This window comes from Desarmillaria tabescens (assembly GCF_030435595.1).
Source record: "Desarmillaria tabescens strain CCBAS 213 chromosome Unknown EV420scaffold_7, whole genome shotgun sequence".
NCBI lineage: Eukaryota > Fungi > Basidiomycota > Agaricomycetes > Agaricales > Physalacriaceae > Desarmillaria > Desarmillaria tabescens.
Window position 1 is genome coordinate 334244 of NW_026848306.1, and position 18715 is coordinate 352958.

General features: G+C 48.9%; 6 protein-coding genes across 6 annotated transcripts; 3 read left to right on the plus strand and 3 right to left on the minus strand.

The window, feature by feature from the left end:
* Positions 1 to 1687: 1687 nt before the first annotated feature.
* On the minus strand, positions 1688 to 3102 carry EV420DRAFT_1095614 (uncharacterized protein). The gene is made up of 4 exons (XM_060465797.1): positions 2811 to 3102; positions 2562 to 2763; positions 2235 to 2506; positions 1688 to 2183 (listed from the first exon to the last, which is right to left on the minus strand). Exons 1-4 carry the CDS (start codon positions 2895 to 2897, stop codon positions 1695 to 1697), a joined length of 1050 nt encoding a protein of 349 aa, XP_060334851.1. The 5' UTR covers positions 2898 to 3102; the 3' UTR covers positions 1688 to 1694.
* A 3431-nt stretch (positions 3103 to 6533) lies between these two features.
* Positions 6534 to 8115, minus strand: EV420DRAFT_1518794 (uncharacterized protein). The gene is made up of 8 exons (XM_060472081.1): positions 7890 to 8115; positions 7722 to 7829; positions 7623 to 7665; positions 7541 to 7561; positions 7453 to 7484; positions 7256 to 7399; positions 6902 to 7063; positions 6534 to 6849 (listed from the first exon to the last, which is right to left on the minus strand). The coding sequence occupies exons 1-7, from the start codon at positions 8066 to 8068 to the stop codon at positions 6913 to 6915; spliced, it is 678 nt and encodes a 225-aa protein (XP_060334852.1). The 5' UTR covers positions 8069 to 8115; the 3' UTR covers positions 6534 to 6849; positions 6902 to 6912.
* EV420DRAFT_1518797 (N-acetyltransferase) lies at positions 8116 to 9298 on the plus strand. Its single transcript, XM_060472082.1, has 5 exons — positions 8116 to 8277; positions 8333 to 8357; positions 8420 to 8510; positions 8566 to 8856; positions 8906 to 9298. The coding sequence occupies exons 1-5, from the start codon at positions 8225 to 8227 to the stop codon at positions 8995 to 8997; spliced, it is 552 nt and encodes a 183-aa protein (XP_060334853.1). The 5' UTR covers positions 8116 to 8224; the 3' UTR covers positions 8998 to 9298.
* Positions 9299 to 9620: 322 nt separating this feature from the next.
* On the minus strand, positions 9621 to 14903 carry EV420DRAFT_1728362 (uncharacterized protein; the record flags this gene model as incomplete). Its single annotated transcript, XM_060479873.1, has 13 exons — positions 9621 to 10597; positions 10651 to 10846; positions 10898 to 11494; positions 11547 to 11775; positions 11816 to 12093; positions 12122 to 12585; positions 12626 to 12879; positions 12904 to 13193; positions 13241 to 13263; positions 13313 to 14197; positions 14250 to 14435; positions 14483 to 14551; positions 14601 to 14903. 13 exons carry the CDS (start codon positions 14901 to 14903, stop codon positions 9896 to 9898), a joined length of 4476 nt encoding a protein of 1491 aa, XP_060334854.1. The 3' UTR covers positions 9621 to 9895.
* A 1113-nt stretch (positions 14904 to 16016) lies between these two features.
* EV420DRAFT_1476265 (uncharacterized protein) lies at positions 16017 to 17535 on the plus strand (the record flags this gene model as incomplete). Its single annotated transcript, XM_060469325.1, has 5 exons — positions 16017 to 16173; positions 16201 to 16221; positions 16303 to 16738; positions 16796 to 17067; positions 17141 to 17535. The coding sequence occupies 5 exons, from the start codon at positions 16017 to 16019 to the stop codon at positions 17533 to 17535; spliced, it is 1281 nt and encodes a 426-aa protein (XP_060334855.1).
* A 374-nt stretch (positions 17536 to 17909) lies between these two features.
* On the plus strand, positions 17910 to 18714 carry EV420DRAFT_1618573 (acyl-CoA N-acyltransferase; the record flags this gene model as incomplete). The annotated part of the gene is made up of 6 exons (XM_060475358.1): positions 17910 to 17930; positions 18046 to 18115; positions 18171 to 18258; positions 18308 to 18423; positions 18481 to 18609; positions 18665 to 18714. 6 exons carry the CDS (start codon positions 17910 to 17912, stop codon positions 18712 to 18714), a joined length of 474 nt encoding a protein of 157 aa, XP_060334856.1.
* Position 18715: the final 1 nt, after the last annotated feature.

Genomic DNA, 18715 nt, shown 5'->3' on the forward strand with positions numbered 1-18715 from the left:
ATGTTCCATCAACAAAGATAATGTCCTTATGGATGAGCACCGCCTCTTGAGACGGATGATATGCGATCATGATCTTGATGATCCCCCATTCGAAGTCAAGATACGCGAAGACAGCCCAGAGAGACGCCATCAGACTCGACAGCACAAATCAATCAGACCAAGACGTACACAGACAAGCCACATCTGGCGCCCAGTGATTCCATATTGCAAATAGCCTGAAAGCCAGATACCAATGCCCACAGAATCATTAAATTCAGCAGGCAAAACGTCGGCATAAGTTGAAGCGCGATGAAACTCGTCCAAGGCACAGAAAATTATGGTGGCACAGCCATATCTCGTGGGCGAGGCTCAGGTACCATCAGGTACGAAAACCAATGATTTTCCCTGCCCCAGGAATTTTCCCATTGGCTGTTATCCACAACTCCGTCATTGCCGCGCACCCATCGACGAACATCGCGGAATCTCATGTGGAAACATCCCATCCGCATCTACCGAGAATCGTCCTTGAGAAAAACAACAAGACAAGTAAAAGTGGCTCCGATATCCGTGCTAGCCGCGTACGGAGGCACACGGTCGTTCCGCTGGAGGCCTGGAAAAACACTGAGGCAGGCCACCTGATGACATCCTTATTCCATGCTCTGTTCCTCCCGTCTGGACTCTGCATGTGATACGAACCTGGGATGTTCAAACGCTCTTATGGCGTGCGGAGCGCGCAGTGTGTGCCCCAACCGCTTGGAACTTTGCCGCAGACACGGGTCAGAGGAACTCCCAAGCCGCAACGCGTGCTATGCATATTATTATGCTGTCGCCGGGGTCAAGATCACAATCATTTATACTTAAAGTGGCAGTGTATACTTAGCTGTTGTCATTAATTAAACAAGCGCCCTGGTTTGGGTTGTAGCGAGAAAAGTCCAATATCGATCTTCTATTCGTTTTAATGAGTCCGATTTCTTCGTAGTAGCTCAGTGCAGATCGTTCAAAGTACCCTGCTGCATGTAGTATGTCACCACGGCCGCAGAGATACACCGGAGAATTCAATTTCTGGAATGCCCCCTTCTCCTAGTCCGACGGATGAGTGGGATCATACGACGTCCGAACACACTCCGAGATTACATTGCGAGTATCGGTTCTAGTTTCCCGGAATCCTTCTAACTTGAGCTTAGTCGCAGTATGTCGGACATACACGAAAAAAAGACACGGCAGAAGGAATGGCAGGCGATGTGTCATGTGTGATGACCGTCAATCTCCTGTAACCGGCGGTGATGACTACAGGCTATTTGATACGCGTGCTCCACTGAATCATGACAAGCGCCGATGTTCAACGGCTCGTCGGGCTCAATCGATTCATAGATGATCATTACACCCAAGTCATGAGGGGGGAGGATACGGGTTGACTCATCGGCAGCAAAGTCACACCGGAAACGTTCCAAAATATTCCGAATGATTTCAATTGTCTTCGGATACGTGCTGTGCGGTAATGACTACACGTACACCCTACAGTGACGATTACTTAGATGATATATGATATGTACGTGCAGATATAATTGGAGCATGATGATTGCAATAGATAAAAGATGTTATGAGGAAGGATCGAAAGGGATCATGAAAATGCGGCGTGAGATCGAAGCTGTACATATGTACCAAAGCACCAGTGCAAAATTTTTGAGAAAACTGCAGTAGAAGGATCAAGGGGGCTATGCATTCACCCGCACAGGATAGCGAGAGTGTGATTGGTGTGAATGATGACGGTGTGGTATGGGCAAGGGGAAGGACCGCAAAATATCGGAGAATGCAGAGTATTTGTGGGGAGCTTGGGGTTTCTTCGGATGGTATGACTCCGGGGAAGACTCGTGAAGAGTTGAAGGTGTCTGAGGAGAAGAAGAACCTTCTGAGGATTCTGGACTGGAAGGTTCCAGTGCAGGAACTGAGGATCGCTGATGGTGACGTTTGTGAGGGGAGCGGGGAGAGACTTGTTCGATGGAGTGGCGCGAGGAAGGTGATGGTGATGGGGAGACAGCCGCAGAAAGACCTGCATGGTGGCTCAGCAGATCCGCTTCGGTAACGCTCAGCTCGAAGTCAAGGACATCGAGGAACTCTCGTTCTATCCGACCAATGTCGCGCTTCCCAAATACCCCCGTGCAGATGGCCCAGTGGACGTTCTTCAGCGTCGAATCATTAAGATACTAGAGAGGAAAATTAGCAAATGAAGAGAATGGAAGAGCTTAAGGACGTACCTTGGACGCGATTATCAATGCACCCAAGAATACTCTCTCGAGGGCCCACTCCTCGAGAGCTATATGAAGATGAGGCTTGGCTCTGTCAATATAGACAAGTGATGCCAAAACAACCGGCATGGTGACTTCGGCGCGACTCAGCACCGTGGTGGCAAACGAAGTGAACTTGGCTAGTTCTGGGCGGCGTGACACAGGCCGGCCACGAGTGAATGATGGTGATGGGCGACCCATAGCAAAGTCAACTGTTTCAGCAACACAATCAACAAGGTAATCTGGTGGCAAAAAGCGTTAGAGTGGCTACTGAGAGGAAACACAAAGGATACATACCTATGACGGGCCGAGATATTTTGAGGTCGACGAGCTCCAAGAGAGCCGGGGAATGAGTCGAGGGGTCGACGAGGCTGGCAGGGTGTATTGGGGAGCTCGACGACGAGCAAGAAGAGGTCGACGTGGAAGGCGATGGCGAGCAGTCCATGGGATGATCCATTGCAGGGAGCGAGATTGGGGCACTGCGGGTAGCATACTTGGCCTATATAAAGTGGTAGTGGAGGTCCCGAAAAAGAAAGACACGCTTACGGCAGTATCGGTTGTGCGCTGACAATTCCGTTTGACTCGTAACCCACCATTACCCGATCCGGTGCCGCGGCTACGCCCATTCCCCATCCGGTTCGGCCAGTTTCTCTCGGCATCTGTGCCTGCTTCGAATCGGACAACGACTCGGATTCCGTTGAGCCGCTGACAACACTTCCACCGCAACTGGCGCAGTGATTTGTTTCATTGATTATGCTCGATGCTACCGTATCGTAGCTTGTTGCCGTCGTATCTGCATGATTCCGGTGCTTCCCATTATGTTTCCCATGCTTTCATCACAAGGCTAATATACGCGCCGCTGCCACCCGAACTCGCGCCTTGCGTGCTCACACACTTGTTCCGAGTTACTTACGCATCCATCGCCAGTCAAATTGTAATCATCGCTGTCATATCCCGAGCATCACTAATACATTAGCAATCAGATCTCATTTATTATCAAGTCACCATTCCTCCTCTCCTCAACCGCGCTCAAACCGGCTTCGCTCAAGAATTCCTTGTTTTCGACCCTACAGGATCCACAGCGATGGGAATGTTACTTGCGAACATTCCTCGGACATGCTGTGTTTTCGTCTCAGATTCCACCTCACAAAAGGTTCGATATACCATTTGTGGAAGGACCCTTAAGTAATCATCCTCGCTTGTCCACGGTATTTTGCTAGACCGTGGTCTCCGTTGCTGTTGGTCCTCGTAGTTAAAATGCCAGGGTGATTTGGACATAGCTTCCTCATTGCACTTTCCCTGATAACGATAAATAGTAGTGTTGTTCCTCATTCACCAAAGACGCCTTCCCAGGCCGTGCCCAGGTGGTACCACCCTCTGACCCTTTGGTCACCTAAACACTTGCAACTTACCCGTTCCCTCTCCCATCCACTAGTCCTTGACGGAAATCCGGTGGCACGTTTAAGCGCAAAGGGACACACATCTTCCGATTCGCATCATCAAATTTGACTCCATAATCGCTGTTAAGTACGGGCGGCATGTGCAAATGGATCACGATGTGCATACTTCGACACAGCACGACTTTTTCTAAACCCATAATTAAAATTATTGTGCGCTGCTTATACTATTTTGTTCAGTCGTCAGAGAAAACACCAAAGCCAACAAGTAGCCAGAAAACGCTGCGGGGCAAAATTTGCTCATCGCGATTATTTAATTTGTACATGCTGACCCAGTGACCCACACACAGTAATACATACGACATTGACATCTATATACTGTTTATCATTTTGATCTTGCCTTCGCGTGCTGTTTTTATGATTGATTTAATGAAAACCCGCATCGGAATGAGTTGCCGGTTCTTTCACACTCAATTCCGCTCGCCCCGACTTTCACTCCTGGTGAACCTAGCTGTTTCGGGTCGGGCAAAAACCGGGGGAGATGGCTGGGCACTAACATATCAAGATAGAGGTATTTTCCTGCATTCTGATGAGGTGTCTCTATTTTTGAGTCCCTAATTCCGCGTCTCGCATCCTATCTTTATTGACTAGAAACGCGATATCGAGCGAATCTGGGGTTCGACGTATTGATTCGCTGCTGTTATCGCTTGGGACCGGAACCCAAATCGCCGTACTTGGCCGTACTCGTAACACTACTGAACCGTGACCAATCGCCGCACTTGTCCGCACCCGCTTGCAACATAGCCGCACACTTACAAAACCTGGCACATAGCTGTCTTTGGATGGCTCACATACTCAATGCCAGAGTGGCACCAGTTAGTAACACGGGTAGAGGAACCGTAAACGAGACTCAACGATCAACTAACTACTGGCGACAATCCCTCCGTGGATACATCCATAATATTACTACGTCATAAACTTGCGTCTACTATGGGGTTAAGTACTGTGGGCGTGTAGAGCGAATGAGGGACAGCGCAACTTCACAATGAGAGCGAATTCGGCCAGTCTATTGTTGAACACCAAGTCAGGGTTGCCTGAAAGCATCTTCTTGACCGTTTTCCTTTATACGTGTAACTTACAACGAGCTGTCGAGTGCTTGCGCTTATTCACAGATGAGGAGAGGCAATCTGATTTCATAGTTCAAAAGTATGACTTGTGAACCGGCACTGCGCCAAATCGATCGGTTTTTCAAGTTACCGGCCGCAAGTCTGGCATGCCGATCTCAAGCCGTACATGCATTTGGACTGCTTCATATTTTCACAACCATACACCTTTTTTCTCAGGTAAAATGCATCGTAAGCCTCATACATGTTCCAAGACCTTGCAATACAATTTTTTTCATTGCTGTAAATCATTTTTTGTGTCCCATAGTCTAGAAATTTGATTCGGAGGTCAGAAAATCTCTTGCCTGTTCATTGATGAGATATAGATGAAGAGGGTGGGGCCAGCTAGACGCCGAGGCAGAGTAAACGCCAATTGTATATGTGGCTCAACACTGTCTCGGCATCTAGCCGGTACCGTCATCTTCATTGGCATCTTCTCGAAAAAAAAGATGCAAAAATCGGAAGTAATTTATTGACCCTCTGTTAAAATTTATAGATGTGGGAGCTAATAGTAAATGCTACAGAAAATTCTGATCTATGATTTCGGGGCGGATATGAGCAATACTTCGTGATCGCCATCGTGGCCCACACATTCCATTGGTTTTGGGCATCGGGAAAATCCATGCATGTACATATAAAAATGGTGCGTCTCAAGATATTACCCTAAAACTGAAAATTATCAGGATCCATCTCATACGTATAGAGTGATAAAGTGAAATAGCCATTGTATTGTCCAGTGGGTCCACTTGACAACCTTATAAAGCATGACACAAGATTGTACAATGGAACGTCTCGAGTCATCTAGTTTTTATATGTGCGTGCATGAATTTTTCTGACGTCCAAAACTAAAGAGAATATGTCGAGAAACTTGGTTTTCATATCTCGGCATTCGGATGCCGATCAACGCTGTTACGAATCATGACATAAACTGATGGCCGATGTCTGGCACGGCGTGTACCGGCAACAACTTTAGTATGCCGAATACAAGCCGCGTACTGCATTTGGACAACTGTTCCTAGGTCTACGCTTTCTCTTTTACAAAACTTATAACGTTGAACGTATTCCAAGAGGCTTATCAGCGTATTTAAATTTCGCTATCATTGCAAGAGGTTTTGTACACCAATTCTGCATCGTGTGTTTGTTTTCTGAGCACTACGCCGCAATGGCAAATGGGTTGCGTATAGAAAATGATTTGTTTTATGTCTACATAGTAACTACTTAGTCTAAGATATAGGAGCGGAGAGTGTACGAATGATACTTGATTACCGGCACTCAGCGTCGTGGTAAACTTGGAACACGACGTTGTGCTGTCCTTCCTTTGGTACTCTGCAAGCTCGCAGCTCAGCGATATTAAGCCATGTATGATGCGTCCACATAGCCCGTAGTTGACGATTGAGTTTTGCGCTGAGTGTTTACGGCGATGAGGAATTCCTTCTATATTTTTAAGCAATAGAGTAGTACTTCGAACTACAGCATTGAATGGGCTGTGGGCAATTACTTTCAATCCATCGAACATTCTTCGCCCCAATAACGACATTCTCCGGGTTATTTGTCTTGCGATATAGGGCCTCTCTGACTGGCGGATATTTTTGGGGTCTTGTTCCTCCCAAGTTCGTAATGGTATTCAACGGCACTCAGGAGACATATTCATCTTCTCTGGCTCAGCATACCCTGGTTCTCTTGTGCATCACAACTGACGCACAACCTCCATTGTTTCCTTATCACCCCAGGTATTTGGATTGCTTTTCTGAGTTTAGACCGTCGCTAAGAGCTACATATAATCAGGTGCCCGCCGCCAATTGTGAACTAAGAAAAGGCATTGCAACACATTACATTATTCATGGGAACGGTGTACCCTACGGATCTAGGTTACACGACAAGCGGGACAACAGTGGATATAGGATCGAAAGTAAGATAGAATAGACGCCGACATAGTAAGACAGTCCCATCGGAGTGGTGAGATATAGTGAGGCATGAATGAGTATGTCCATAAATGAGAGATGGTATGACAAGACGGGGTATGATCTGAAAGATGGCATTAGCTGCAGGTTGGCTACACAGAAAGGTGATAACCTGCATTATACGAAACTAGATATCTGGCGGTGGTGCGGAAGGGATCTTGGCGCGGTTCTTGCTCCCTTTCGGTCGGCCACGGGGTTTCTTACCAAGCTGGCCACCGTCGTCTCCCGGACCGCGTTTCGACTCGGCGTTGCCATTCAATCGACGTTCGGTTAGAAATCTAGGTGTCAGCAAGGTTAATCATGGATTCTGCATATGCCTCGCAGGGCTGGGAAAGGAGACGCAGTTGTCGCGGATATATACCGTTAAAACTCCTCGCTTCCCGCTTCCATTTAGCGTGTCTCAACCACTCGGAGCCGGGAACGGGATGCATGAAGGGTTCCATAAGATGGTCTCGATTGGATGGACTTACTGCGAAGACTTCTCGTCCAACATGGTCTGCAAGCTGGGAAGCGGAGGCTGGCCTAGTTCCTGCCTAAGCCTGTCGACATCCCGCTTCGCGACTGCGTATTCGCCTTCGGTGATCTGCTGGATTCTTTGACGGATGTCGGTGCATCTGAAAGGGAAGGGTTAAATAAACCATCACCGGCCGAATGGTATTGTACTCACTCTTTATCGATTGTAGATTCGAGTAAATCGGCCTGGAGGGGGACTGGGTGAATAGGCTTTATGGAAATGGAGGTGGCGGGCAGCTTGCCTGATCCCGATCCTCGTTCACCTGGGGTGGACCTGAGTCAGGAGGAGGAGATATTATTATAAGTATGGGAAACAAAGCACACCTGTCTCAAGCAATTAAGCAGCCGCTGGCGCTCACTTTCCAACCTGAGGCAAGAAGCGTCATCCACTAGGAAGAATCGGGAAAGTATTAGACAGCATACTTGTTCTTTTGTTCTCTGATGTCCTGGACGGCCTTGCTCTTCTGCTCCAGCGACGCGTGCGCTGACAGTATGTGTGCCGTATGCAACTGTAACGTGAGCGCATGCTTCCTGTAAGACGACCGATCTCAGCTGCGACCAAATGGAAGCGTAACTAAGATCGTAACTCACTTGAGTTCAGCTGTCTTGGCTAGTTCGACCAGACTCTTGGTCCAATCGCCTGTTGCGACGAGCGGCGGCGCATGCTGATGGGTGGTGGTCTCCTGTGGTGCTATACTCTGGGGCTGGATATGGGTGCCAGGAGGACCGGTGTAATGTACGTATTGTGGTTGATGGTTATGTTGCGACATTTTATTGATATTCGAGAGAAAAATGAAAGGTCCTCGAAGTGATCGGGGTCGTGGTGAAAATACAACTTGGGCGTGGCCGGTGTCTTTTGATGTGGCTGTGCTCAGGAATTACCTTCCTTTTTGGTGGATCGCTCAACTTGGTCGTCTTCATCCATCATGAGTGTCGTTCGTTCTTTCAAAGCAACTGATATGTTCACATTTAACAATATGTACGTTTTCAAGTAAACTTTTGTACCCAGATCTCCTCACATCTGTCTCGTACAGCAATCTGGACATCTGGACAGAGACCGTAAGCTTTTCATTAACGTCAAAGTCTGTCGCGTTAGCTCAAGGACAAATTCGCGTCGTCAGTATAACATTGGCTTTTACCTGAGCTATCTTTCACGATGGCCAGACCTTTGCTGCGTACAGGAATCACCTAACGGTCGCCAGATGGGCTACGGTAACGTTTTATTACTTCTCTTCGACGATTCTTTACCTCACACAGACACTCTCAGTTATCGGAAAAGCAGAGGGGACCAACACCGAATGGCACGGACATGTTACCGCCATATCCGTAGCACCGGAATACCGGAGACTCTCTCTTGCACGTAAAATGATGACCCTTCTAGAAATGGTCTCGGACGATATCTACCGCGGATACTTTGTGGATTTATACGTTCGGTGCACCAATAACGTCGCAATAGAATTGTATGAAGGGCTTGGGTACAGTGTATATCGCAGGGTACGGGAGTATTATGGTAATCTCGGCGTAGGAAAAGGCGGTAGAGATGAGGAAGATGCCTTTGGTTAGTTTCTTCCGTGCATCTGCGGTTTCGTTTCTAATTGCGTTGTCAGATATGCGCAAACCTCTATCTCGGGATCCCGGAAGACGCTCTGTTCGAACTAATGGACGCGACATGCTCGTCAGTGCACATGACGTGCCATGAAGTGCTCTGTCAGTGTCCGGCTGCAGAACCTATGTAGCCTCATGTCACGGTACTATGCAAAATACAGGATAGCGGATCTTACCTCCGTAATCGTTTCCTGCTTCAATATGATCGCTGATCTCCTCCTGAGCATCCATAAGCTTTCTCTACCTCCGGCCGATATGCATGATGATACGTTTCTTCGGTTCTTATATATACAACTCTGTGATTGAGATCCACTACATTGTTCTTGCCTTCGGCCGTTTCACCTCAACACTGCGGACAATTTTGAAGGCAAGATTACTTCATGCAGCGGAGATCCCTTAACAGGTCACACTGGCGCTAACATCCTGGATCGAATGTATGACAAGGTATGGTTAGAATTTAGCATGGTATTCTCTCGGGGCTTTAGTATATCTTGGGCATCTTCTACGTGTCTCCCTGGAGTAATCCGGCACAAATAAACTGGGGGTTTATGTGCTTATGGTTATGGTGAATGATGTTGCACCAAGCCCGCCAATCTTTCAGTTTTCAAAGCAAAAACCAACACGTTGGCATTGATTTATTAACGGAGTCCACAAACCTACTTTGTAGATGACAAACCCCTGCTGAAGATGCAGTTACATGTAAAAATTGTGCAGGAACAACCAAATTGAAGCTGTCCGGTGGTACCCTATGAGTGACTCTGCCAGGACAACAGGCGGAAGCGACTGGTGGTCCCACAAAACGATTGGAAAAGGGTAGCAGCACATTGTTACCCCCGACGGATCACTTGATCGTCGACAGACTGAAGCCCAGACATGGATACTACACCAGACTGTTGATGAAGTCGGAGTTCGTAGTAAATGTCACTAATGAACGTACTCTACTCCGGGTCGACAGGTGTCCCATGAGTTATCCACGCGTCGCAATGGAAAAACTAGATGCTCAACGGAGGAGGCTCAGGAGGATCATCTGGTCCTCGTTTAAGCAAAGCAATCTCCGCATCGTAGAACTTATCCAGAGCCTCCTCATCCGAGCAAAAGTTGTGCAGTTTGACTCTAATATCATCCGCTGCCGCAGCTGGACGCATCTCCTTGCCTCTCATCGCGGTTCCCATCCGTCCGGGACCCATCAACCTGTTAGTAAGAAACAGGAACCCATCCTTACCACCCAGCACTTGAATAAACGCAACACCAGAGCGATGCACGAATTGCGAATATTTGTACGGCGATCTTCGGTATGAGTACACCACGTCGACCTGCTCTGGGTAGAGATCGGAGGCTTCGACGTCCAGAATGAAACCAAAGTTCCGTAAAAGTGCATACTCGAAATGATGTGGGGTGTGAGTGCCCTCCGCCACACGACTCTGAAGTTCGGGCACTTCAGACGGCGGCGGCAGGGCTAGGCGCAATGGGAAACATGACTGGAACGCATTTCGGTCTCGAATGTTGCTTATCTGGGTCACATACGCCTCTACGAGTTTCAGTCCGTATCGCTCGATGGTCTTGTTCCATTGTCGGAGCTGGTCTTCGATGTATCTGCCAGTTGTGCCAATCCACTGAAGTTCGAAATGGAACACCGTGGCAGGGTTATGGATGATGTCATGATGGAGAACGACTGTCTCTGCTTGGTCGCTCCGCTATGTTCAGAGTGTCAGCCAATGGAAGAGTGAGTGGAACCTAGACTCCTTACCTTGGTGGTGTCAATATCGATAACCATACTTTGACTCAGAATTAACCTCCTCCTGGCTTGTCGAACATGCCTGGGTCTGGCCACACTAGAAGGGTAGATACTGGGACGGAAGTTGGTCGCTTCCAGCCGGGGGGCAAACCACGAACGTGGGGTGGAGGGTATGGCGTATTCACCCACTAGACGGTAGAAGTAATGACTAACGAATGGTCAATTCAGATACCGGTACACTGGCAACATTCGGACTCACCCATCCAAAAAGTTATGATACCCACGGACGTGCTCGAACAACCCCTGTTCCTGGAGCTTTATGCCCCATTCTGTTCCTTGAGCTCGAGACGAGACATCCCGGAATTCACGGCAGAGCCAAGAGACGAAATCGAAGCCTGTGAATGAATCTGGATAGCGAGATCGATGCCACTGATGATGCTTGATGGGAACACCGTCTTCTTCTCGCATGGCCTTGGCAATCAAGGCTAGCGACATATCACCAATCTCTCTCTCGCTTTTCATCTTCTTGCGGAGAGGACCGGCAGCATGGATTTGATCCAACTGGTCCATCAGCGCGTTGTCGAGGACCGAAGCTGCCGGTGAGAGCGTCGTTGGCAGGAATCGAACTGGAGGGGGCGTCTGTTTTTCATCAGGTGGCTGCCAGCGCACCTTGGTGAAATGCTCGGCGAGCTTTTCGATCCCCAAAATACGTATCTCTTCGTCGTTCAACGTTTCGCCCGCAGGACCAACGGAGACGGTGGGTGGTTTTACAGTTGGTATCACTACAAAACGTGTTCTCCAATAGCGAAGAGATTCATTGAAGTGGCGCTCGTATCCTGCGACAAGCATATCCAATCTATACCGTAAGGCTGAGTATGAGCAAGGAAGACATCGAAAAGAGAACCAACCGATTCCAATGATAATTCTCCAGACCATGGGAGGTAAAGGTCGTCGATTGTTCTGTATAACCAACACCAAGCTTGGGCCATATCAAACACTCATACTTGAAAGGGTGACTAGCAGGCATTCTCCGAACATAACGTCTCACTTGAATAGCCTCACCAGTATACGAGATACGGTGAATCTCGTTGCTCATACTCAGATAGACCGGATTAGCCGTCGACTTCAGAACTTCAGCTGCGCCCCAAGGCTTGGGAATATCAGTCGTCAGTGAGACCCATAAATGACTGATGGCGTCGAAAAGTGGATCTCTCCTTCGCCTTCTCACTCTCCTTACCCTCTGTTCCATCGACATTCTGCCCCTTCCGTTTCTTCTGTAACACGAATTGGAACCCTTGTGCCAGTCGGACGGCAACCATGCCTCGCATAACTACAAGCGCCCAAGCACGACGTCGATCCTCTGCGTTGCCCTTCACCACGGGAGGCTTTACAAGGAATGAGCGCATTTCAATGGGGTCCACAACAAAGTCGTACGAAAACACGTCGTACGCATTCCTCGAGCTCAGCAGTTGAGGGGAAATACTCCGTGGAAAGAGGTAAGCATCCAGGTGTGACGATAGACTTCCATTTGATCTCGTGTTTGTAGGAAGGTTGAGGGAACATGTGCTGCCATCGAGCCGCAAGGGATGATTGGACATACGAGACGGACATTTGGGGATTGGACGGGTTAGCCCGAGAGCTGGGAGACGAAGAGGTCCACGAGGCGGCCATAGAGCTGGTCGTTCCGCGATGTTTCATGATGGAGGGAAGAAGATCACTTTTGGGGGAGCCATCTGCGGGTCGCACTGAAGGTCGCGCCGCGGGTAGGGGCTCGCTTTCAAATACACGGTTCGAACTCGGACGAACCGCCCCTCTGCCTTTGATTGCCATTGGTTGAGGTGCATGCAGTCCGTGGTTCATCGCCACACTCGAACTGGGTGATGTGGAGATGGAGGAGGAAAAAGTAGGTGTCGACGACGCAGGTATCCGCATGTGACGTTGACGTCGCTGACGCCGACACAGTTGTTGTGGTCGTCTGAGGTTCAACAACACCACTTCTAAAGGACTTGAACAACCATGAAGGCGTGAGTTTCGATGAAATTGAATCGCGTGACGGGCTCTCTTTCTTCGTGCTCCTCTTTGAAGAGTAGGTAGATAGATTGGAACGTAGTGAACGGATCGATGACTGGGATGGGGATGAAGTTCGGGTTTTTCCAAACAAAGCGGACGACGACAGATCCGGGGAATCTTCTGGTGGTAGTTCAGTAATGTAGATTCTGGGACTCTCTTCAATGGGAGGGACTTTCGGAGCCATCAACGAGTTACGATGAGAAGGGCGTTTTTCGGCTGTCATACGATGTGTCGAAGACACACTTCCGGAAGATGTAACAGAATTGGTTGCCGGTGGCCGTTGCGGTTCACCATGAACTGTAAATATATCGTGGTCAAATTTGTGTGCAGCTTCAAGTGTGAGGGGTGGGCCGCTACTGGCAGTGTCTTCTCGGGTAGTTGGTTCCGCATCGTCGTTCAGGTACGGTACCTCAATGCTGGACAGTACATCGTGTTCCAAAAGTCCAAGCGTCTGTATCTCGTGCATTTTGGCTCGAGCAATAAACCTGCAAGACAGTTAGGGACGGATCGAACGCTTTACTGATCCCCTCACCTATCTTGGCGGAACGGAAGGTCCTAGTCTATGTAAGATTAATAGCAAAACAACCAGGCATAAATTTCTCACCATTTGCTTATCCCAAAAAGATACTGAGATCCAAAAAGGCTCCCACCAAAACGTAGCCTTCGTCCTCGCATCATGTGAAGAATCGTCATCCCCTCCCCAGAGAGGATCCATTTCACGAGAACCAGCGACAGCAACCTTTGAGTCAGGCTGCACGCCTTGAAAACTGAAGATAGGACTTGAATGAAGAGGTGGCTTCCCGAGACAAATCAAATCTAGACCAAATCCCTGATCAAGCATCCGAGTAGTAGTCAGTCGTAGCAGGTGCTTGGAAACGCGAAAATAGCCTGTTCCTGGGGTAATGAGCATGGTCGCAGCCCCGGTGAGAAGCAGAGAGCGATCGATGTAATGAGTTTCCGTGGGATTCAAGCTGAGGTTCAACGCCTCGAGGATCGGACCGTCATGGGCGTAAGAAAGACGACCCACTAGGCGAATTTGTTCTGATGTCCCAGAGCTGCCTTCTAGATGTGCTCGGTGGTAATGATGGGTGAGCAGGATGTCACGTTGGAAATCCCAGAATGAATTCTTGAGGCTAACAAGAGTTGGCTTCCACTCGTATATGACTTCCAGGTCGGTTATGACCTTGTAGAAGTCTTTGTACCACTGGCCACGGTCGTCTCGTCGCAAAGGACCCGCTGCGTAGTCAATCTCGGACTCGTCATAATACACGCGAGATATGAGAGCAATGGTGACGGTATGGTTTGTGCCAGCTTCCTTCCATTTGGCGAAAAGCGAGGGGAGAAACGAGTGAACAATTTTCTCGTTATAGCGTTCTCCGTCTCCTGCGAATTCCCAGAGTTCTCGGCAGACTTGGATGAAGATCGTCACTTTAGCTGATAGAGAGCGGTATATCGCTTTAGTCCGAGATGTCATGCAGGCGGCGGATACCTGGAATACAACGTCAGACAAAGTAAGCATCAGCGAGTTGAAGGCGGCTGACCTTTTTACCGTCCACGAAAATGCATTGTATCCTAGCTACTCCGCTCCCTATGAAGTATACTTCCTGATCCGCGTAAACACACTGTCCAGCGAGATGCTCGCAAAGGCGCCACATTTCATTTCGTCCCATATACTGATCCTGGAATATGAATTCCACGTAGTCGGCACAATGCAACTCCCTATCAACCTAGAAAATGTTATCTGCGGACAACAAGCAACTCCAGCATGGCGCACCTTGGTTAGAGTAACCTCGCCGTTATTCCTCACGCCGAAGGATTCCGCAAGCGGTTTGGGTACAGAAATCTACGAAACCATCAAGGTACGGTACAGAATCCATGAAATTGCCACGTACCTGCAACTGAGGCTTATTCGAACCATCATCTTTCGGCACAATGAAGAAAAAAGACTCGTTCCCGCCATTAGCAGTTACGCTAATCATCTCTCCCTCCGTCACGCCTGGCCACCGTGCATGATTAAACGTAACATTTTGGTTATCCCTTGGATCATGTACCCATGAATTAAGCACAACGGTGTCGCCGATTTCCAAGGGTGGGCATGGTACTGGCGGAGGAACAGATCTCAGGATAGATTGGGCTGTGTTCGACCTTCGTCGGTTGAACTGAGGTTGCTGGGATTCTGCACGAGAAGTGCTCATGAATATACCATCTAGACTGGTGACCGTCTCTTAGTGATTGGGGGGGCTGGCTGGCTGCCAGTATTCTACCTATGTCAGCCTTGGACAATGGACAATGGAGGAGAATTCTTACACGGTATTTGAAATTTACACAGCAAGATGTCCTATCACGTGATCGGATAATAATAGTTTATTTTTTCGTTTTTCTTCTTCGCCTGTAAATACGGTCGAAGCTTCCTAAAATTGGTTCATCATCTTCCCTTGCGCTTCAGTAACCTATGGTGTTAGAATCATTATTCCTGAGTCTCCATGGTTGCTTCATGGGCAATATTTACTATGCAGCCGAAGCTGCCGCCAAATATTATGTTCGAAAATGGACAACAGTATCGATACACTAGAGGGGTTGGTAGAAAAATGGATTGTTTCTATTGACAGCGGACGTTAACGCGTTATACAACGTTCCAAATCGTACAGTCGTGGAATAAAAACCACGACCTGGCCCTTACTCGGCAAAATCGGCACATGACCGGCGTCTGCACGTTACCTAGGCCTCTTAACATTAGCCTGGAATGTTGTGAGATGATAACCACTGGAGACTGAAATGCTTCGTCGATTTTTTTCAGGTACTTCCCGACCGGCGGTTCCATATCAAGTTACGTCACCGAGAACGTTGCGCGACTCCTGAGTCCCAAATAGGGAGGTACGCGTCGGTGAATCACGGATAACAAACGGAGAAGAATAGAAGAGAAGGAACAGGGAGAAGAGCGGATAAGCGGATGGGGTGGGGAATTTTTCGAGAGGATACGTTTTCGCATATATAACGAACATGACAAGTCTAGAAACCCGTCAATCCCCTTCAATCCCTCCCTCGCCTTTAAATGTTTGGTACGAGGAAAACATGTCGATCTTTATCATATATAGATTATGACACCCTTGGCACGGTCAGTTACCACCGATGGTGCCTCGCGGAACTTACATAAACCCTCTTTAACAGTTTTATTTAATGTCTCAACCTTTACTGAAAACAGACCATTGCGGTCTTGCTGCCTTTAACTTTGTCTTTCTTTTTGAGCTCCTATTCCTCTCTTTCAGTCTTCCTTCACCTGGGTAAACGGCCGCTTTTTTATCACCGTCATGTCGACATGCAGCTCAAGCCCCACCGATACCCAGAGTAGTGTTATCTCTACGCAAGTTGTCTCAACATCTGTGGGATCGGTCGTTACTAGTGTCCCGACCCTTACAAGCTCAGCTGTAACGACTGTTTGCGCCGAGTTCAATTCTAGTGCTCCTAGTCAGTGTTTATCTTCGACTACTTCAGTTGTAGGGGAGACGACGCTATGTGAGTAGTGATTTCCTCGTAGACATCTTCATTTGGCGCTAAGTTAGTACGTAGATGAAACCACCACCATATTTACTTCAGTTCCGGTGACAGCAGGATCAGCCGTTTCTACCGTATACAGCACGCTATATGGAACTGCATGCTCTCCTCTTGATACCACTACCACTGGACCAGACACTACCACCACCACTCCGCCTACGACTACTACGACGAGCACAACACCAACAACAACCTCCACGACTTCAACATCGACTTCCACCTATGTTACCGTCTCGACACCTCCCCCGACTGTCTTTACTTCCGAAACATCAATGACTCTTGCTGGCGGCGAAGTCACAGTTTCAATAGTAACCCTCACCTCAGCATTAGCTGCCACAACAGTAACTTCAGCTGCTGCCGTTAGCTCTTCCACAGCAGCTCCCGCCCCTAGCTCCACCAACATCGGCGCTATAGTCGGGGGCGTAGTAGGAGGCGTCTGTGGCCTCGCCCTACTAGCCCTAATCATCTGGTTCATCCTGTAAGTCCTCCATCACGTGGTGAAACCACACCGCATCTAACCCCGGGCTGTGCACAGAAAACGTCGAAAGAGATGGGACGACATCTTTGACGACCTCGATGACCAGGTCGCTGCGAACACCGGTACGGGGGGCAACGATCGATTTTCCCTCGGGCGCGATTTGGACGTGGAGCCTAAACCGTACGAGTATGGGACGGTCGGTGGGAATACCCTCCCGTCCCTCAACGGCGTTTCTCCCCCGCATTCGCCTCCCATGACTGGACAGCCGATGATGCCTGTGTACCCTGATGGGTATGACCAACAGAGGTTGGCGGCTATTTCGCCGTTGAGTATGCTTCCTATGGGTGTTGCGGCCGCAGGGAAACAAGCAGCAGCACAGCAACAGAGGATGTCGACTCATAGCTGGGGACCCTTCTCGGACGCCTTCGATTACCTCCAATAACATGGCTATGCAAGCTGGTTCTTCCTCGCGTCCCACTTCGTCGGATTCTGGATACTTCAATCGTGCTCAGGCTGAGCGGAGGTTGCATATCGTCAATCACGATGCTACTGTGGCTGGGCAAAGGGCGTCTGTGATGAGTCCACCGGCGGATATTTATTCGAGCGAGGGGGTGATTGAGGAGGGTGACGCAGGGTGGGTCGGGCCGGGAAGGGAAGACGCAGGAGTTCGGCAGCTGCAGTCCCAGGTGGGAAGCCTGGCTTTGGTTCATTTGGATGGGGCGAGAGCACAACAAGAGGCAGAAGCTTCGCATCATGCTGGAGGGGAGCTTCCTCCGCCTGCCTACTCTGAGAGTTGAAAAAAAAACACTGTGGTCTATTTGGGATTGCATTTTAGTATTCTGCATTGTTTCTCGATATCTGCATTTATGATTTAATTTGTATCATCGTAAACGTTCACTTGCCTTGTTTCGTTATATCATTCTTGCGCTATTATGCGCTCCGAGTCCGATCCAGTCGCAGCATGAAAGATGTCCCATTGGGACGATCCTAGGAGTGAAAGTATTCCGGAAATCGTCCTTGCCTCGAACGACACGGAAGAATCCGACCCCGGGTTACACTTCAAGAGGTGATGTCCTATTTTAGTAATCGGCTTTCAAGCAGTCACTGCCAGAACCCAATTGCCCTTCACCTCGACATCTACCTCAGTGCCAGACACTTCCAGACTGCTCCAATGAATATCCGACTAGCAAGGGTGCGTGTATAACTCTCCGTGGACATGTACGTAGGTGCAGAAGATCCGGATTTTTCTCTAGGTGAGTCTCTTCGCACATCACCTGGCCCCGTATTACTACTACTAACGCTTCTAGATTGATGACCTCAGCGGTATGCAAGCTGCCAACCTCATCAACCTCCCGGAGAACTACGTCATGAAATTCTGTTCGCACCTGCTTGTTATTTTCACCATACAACATGCAAGCTCATACCCGTCTAGGGATGTATCACCTCTTGACGTGGCCGCAGATATCGTTCGTAGCGGAGAATGGGGAGGGAAAGATCGTTGGATATGTGTTGGCGAAGATGTGAGGCTTGGTGTTCATGGCTGTGGAGTGCTGCTGACGCGCGTTCAAGTGAAGACGAGACTACGGATGCGAACCCCGTTGACGTGCATGGGCACGTCAATTCGATATCGGTGCTAAGGTCGTATAGGCGACTAGGGCTGGCGCGGCGGTTGATGATGTTATCGCGTGAGTTCAATCAGTTTTGAACTGGGCCTGGATGTTGTTTTCATCTCTGGCTTTTAGAGGAAGCTATGTTGACGGTGTACAATGCGTCATACGTCTCGTTACATGTGAGGAAATCTAACAAGGCTGCTATTGGATTGTATAAGGATACGTTGGGGTTCTCGGTGGCGGATGTAGAGAAGAAATATTGTGCGCTTCGCTCTTGCATGTATTATCGGTCACTACTAACTGCGATATTGTTCAGACGGCGATGGTGAGGACGCTCTATCCATGAAACTATACCTGCGTCGGTAGG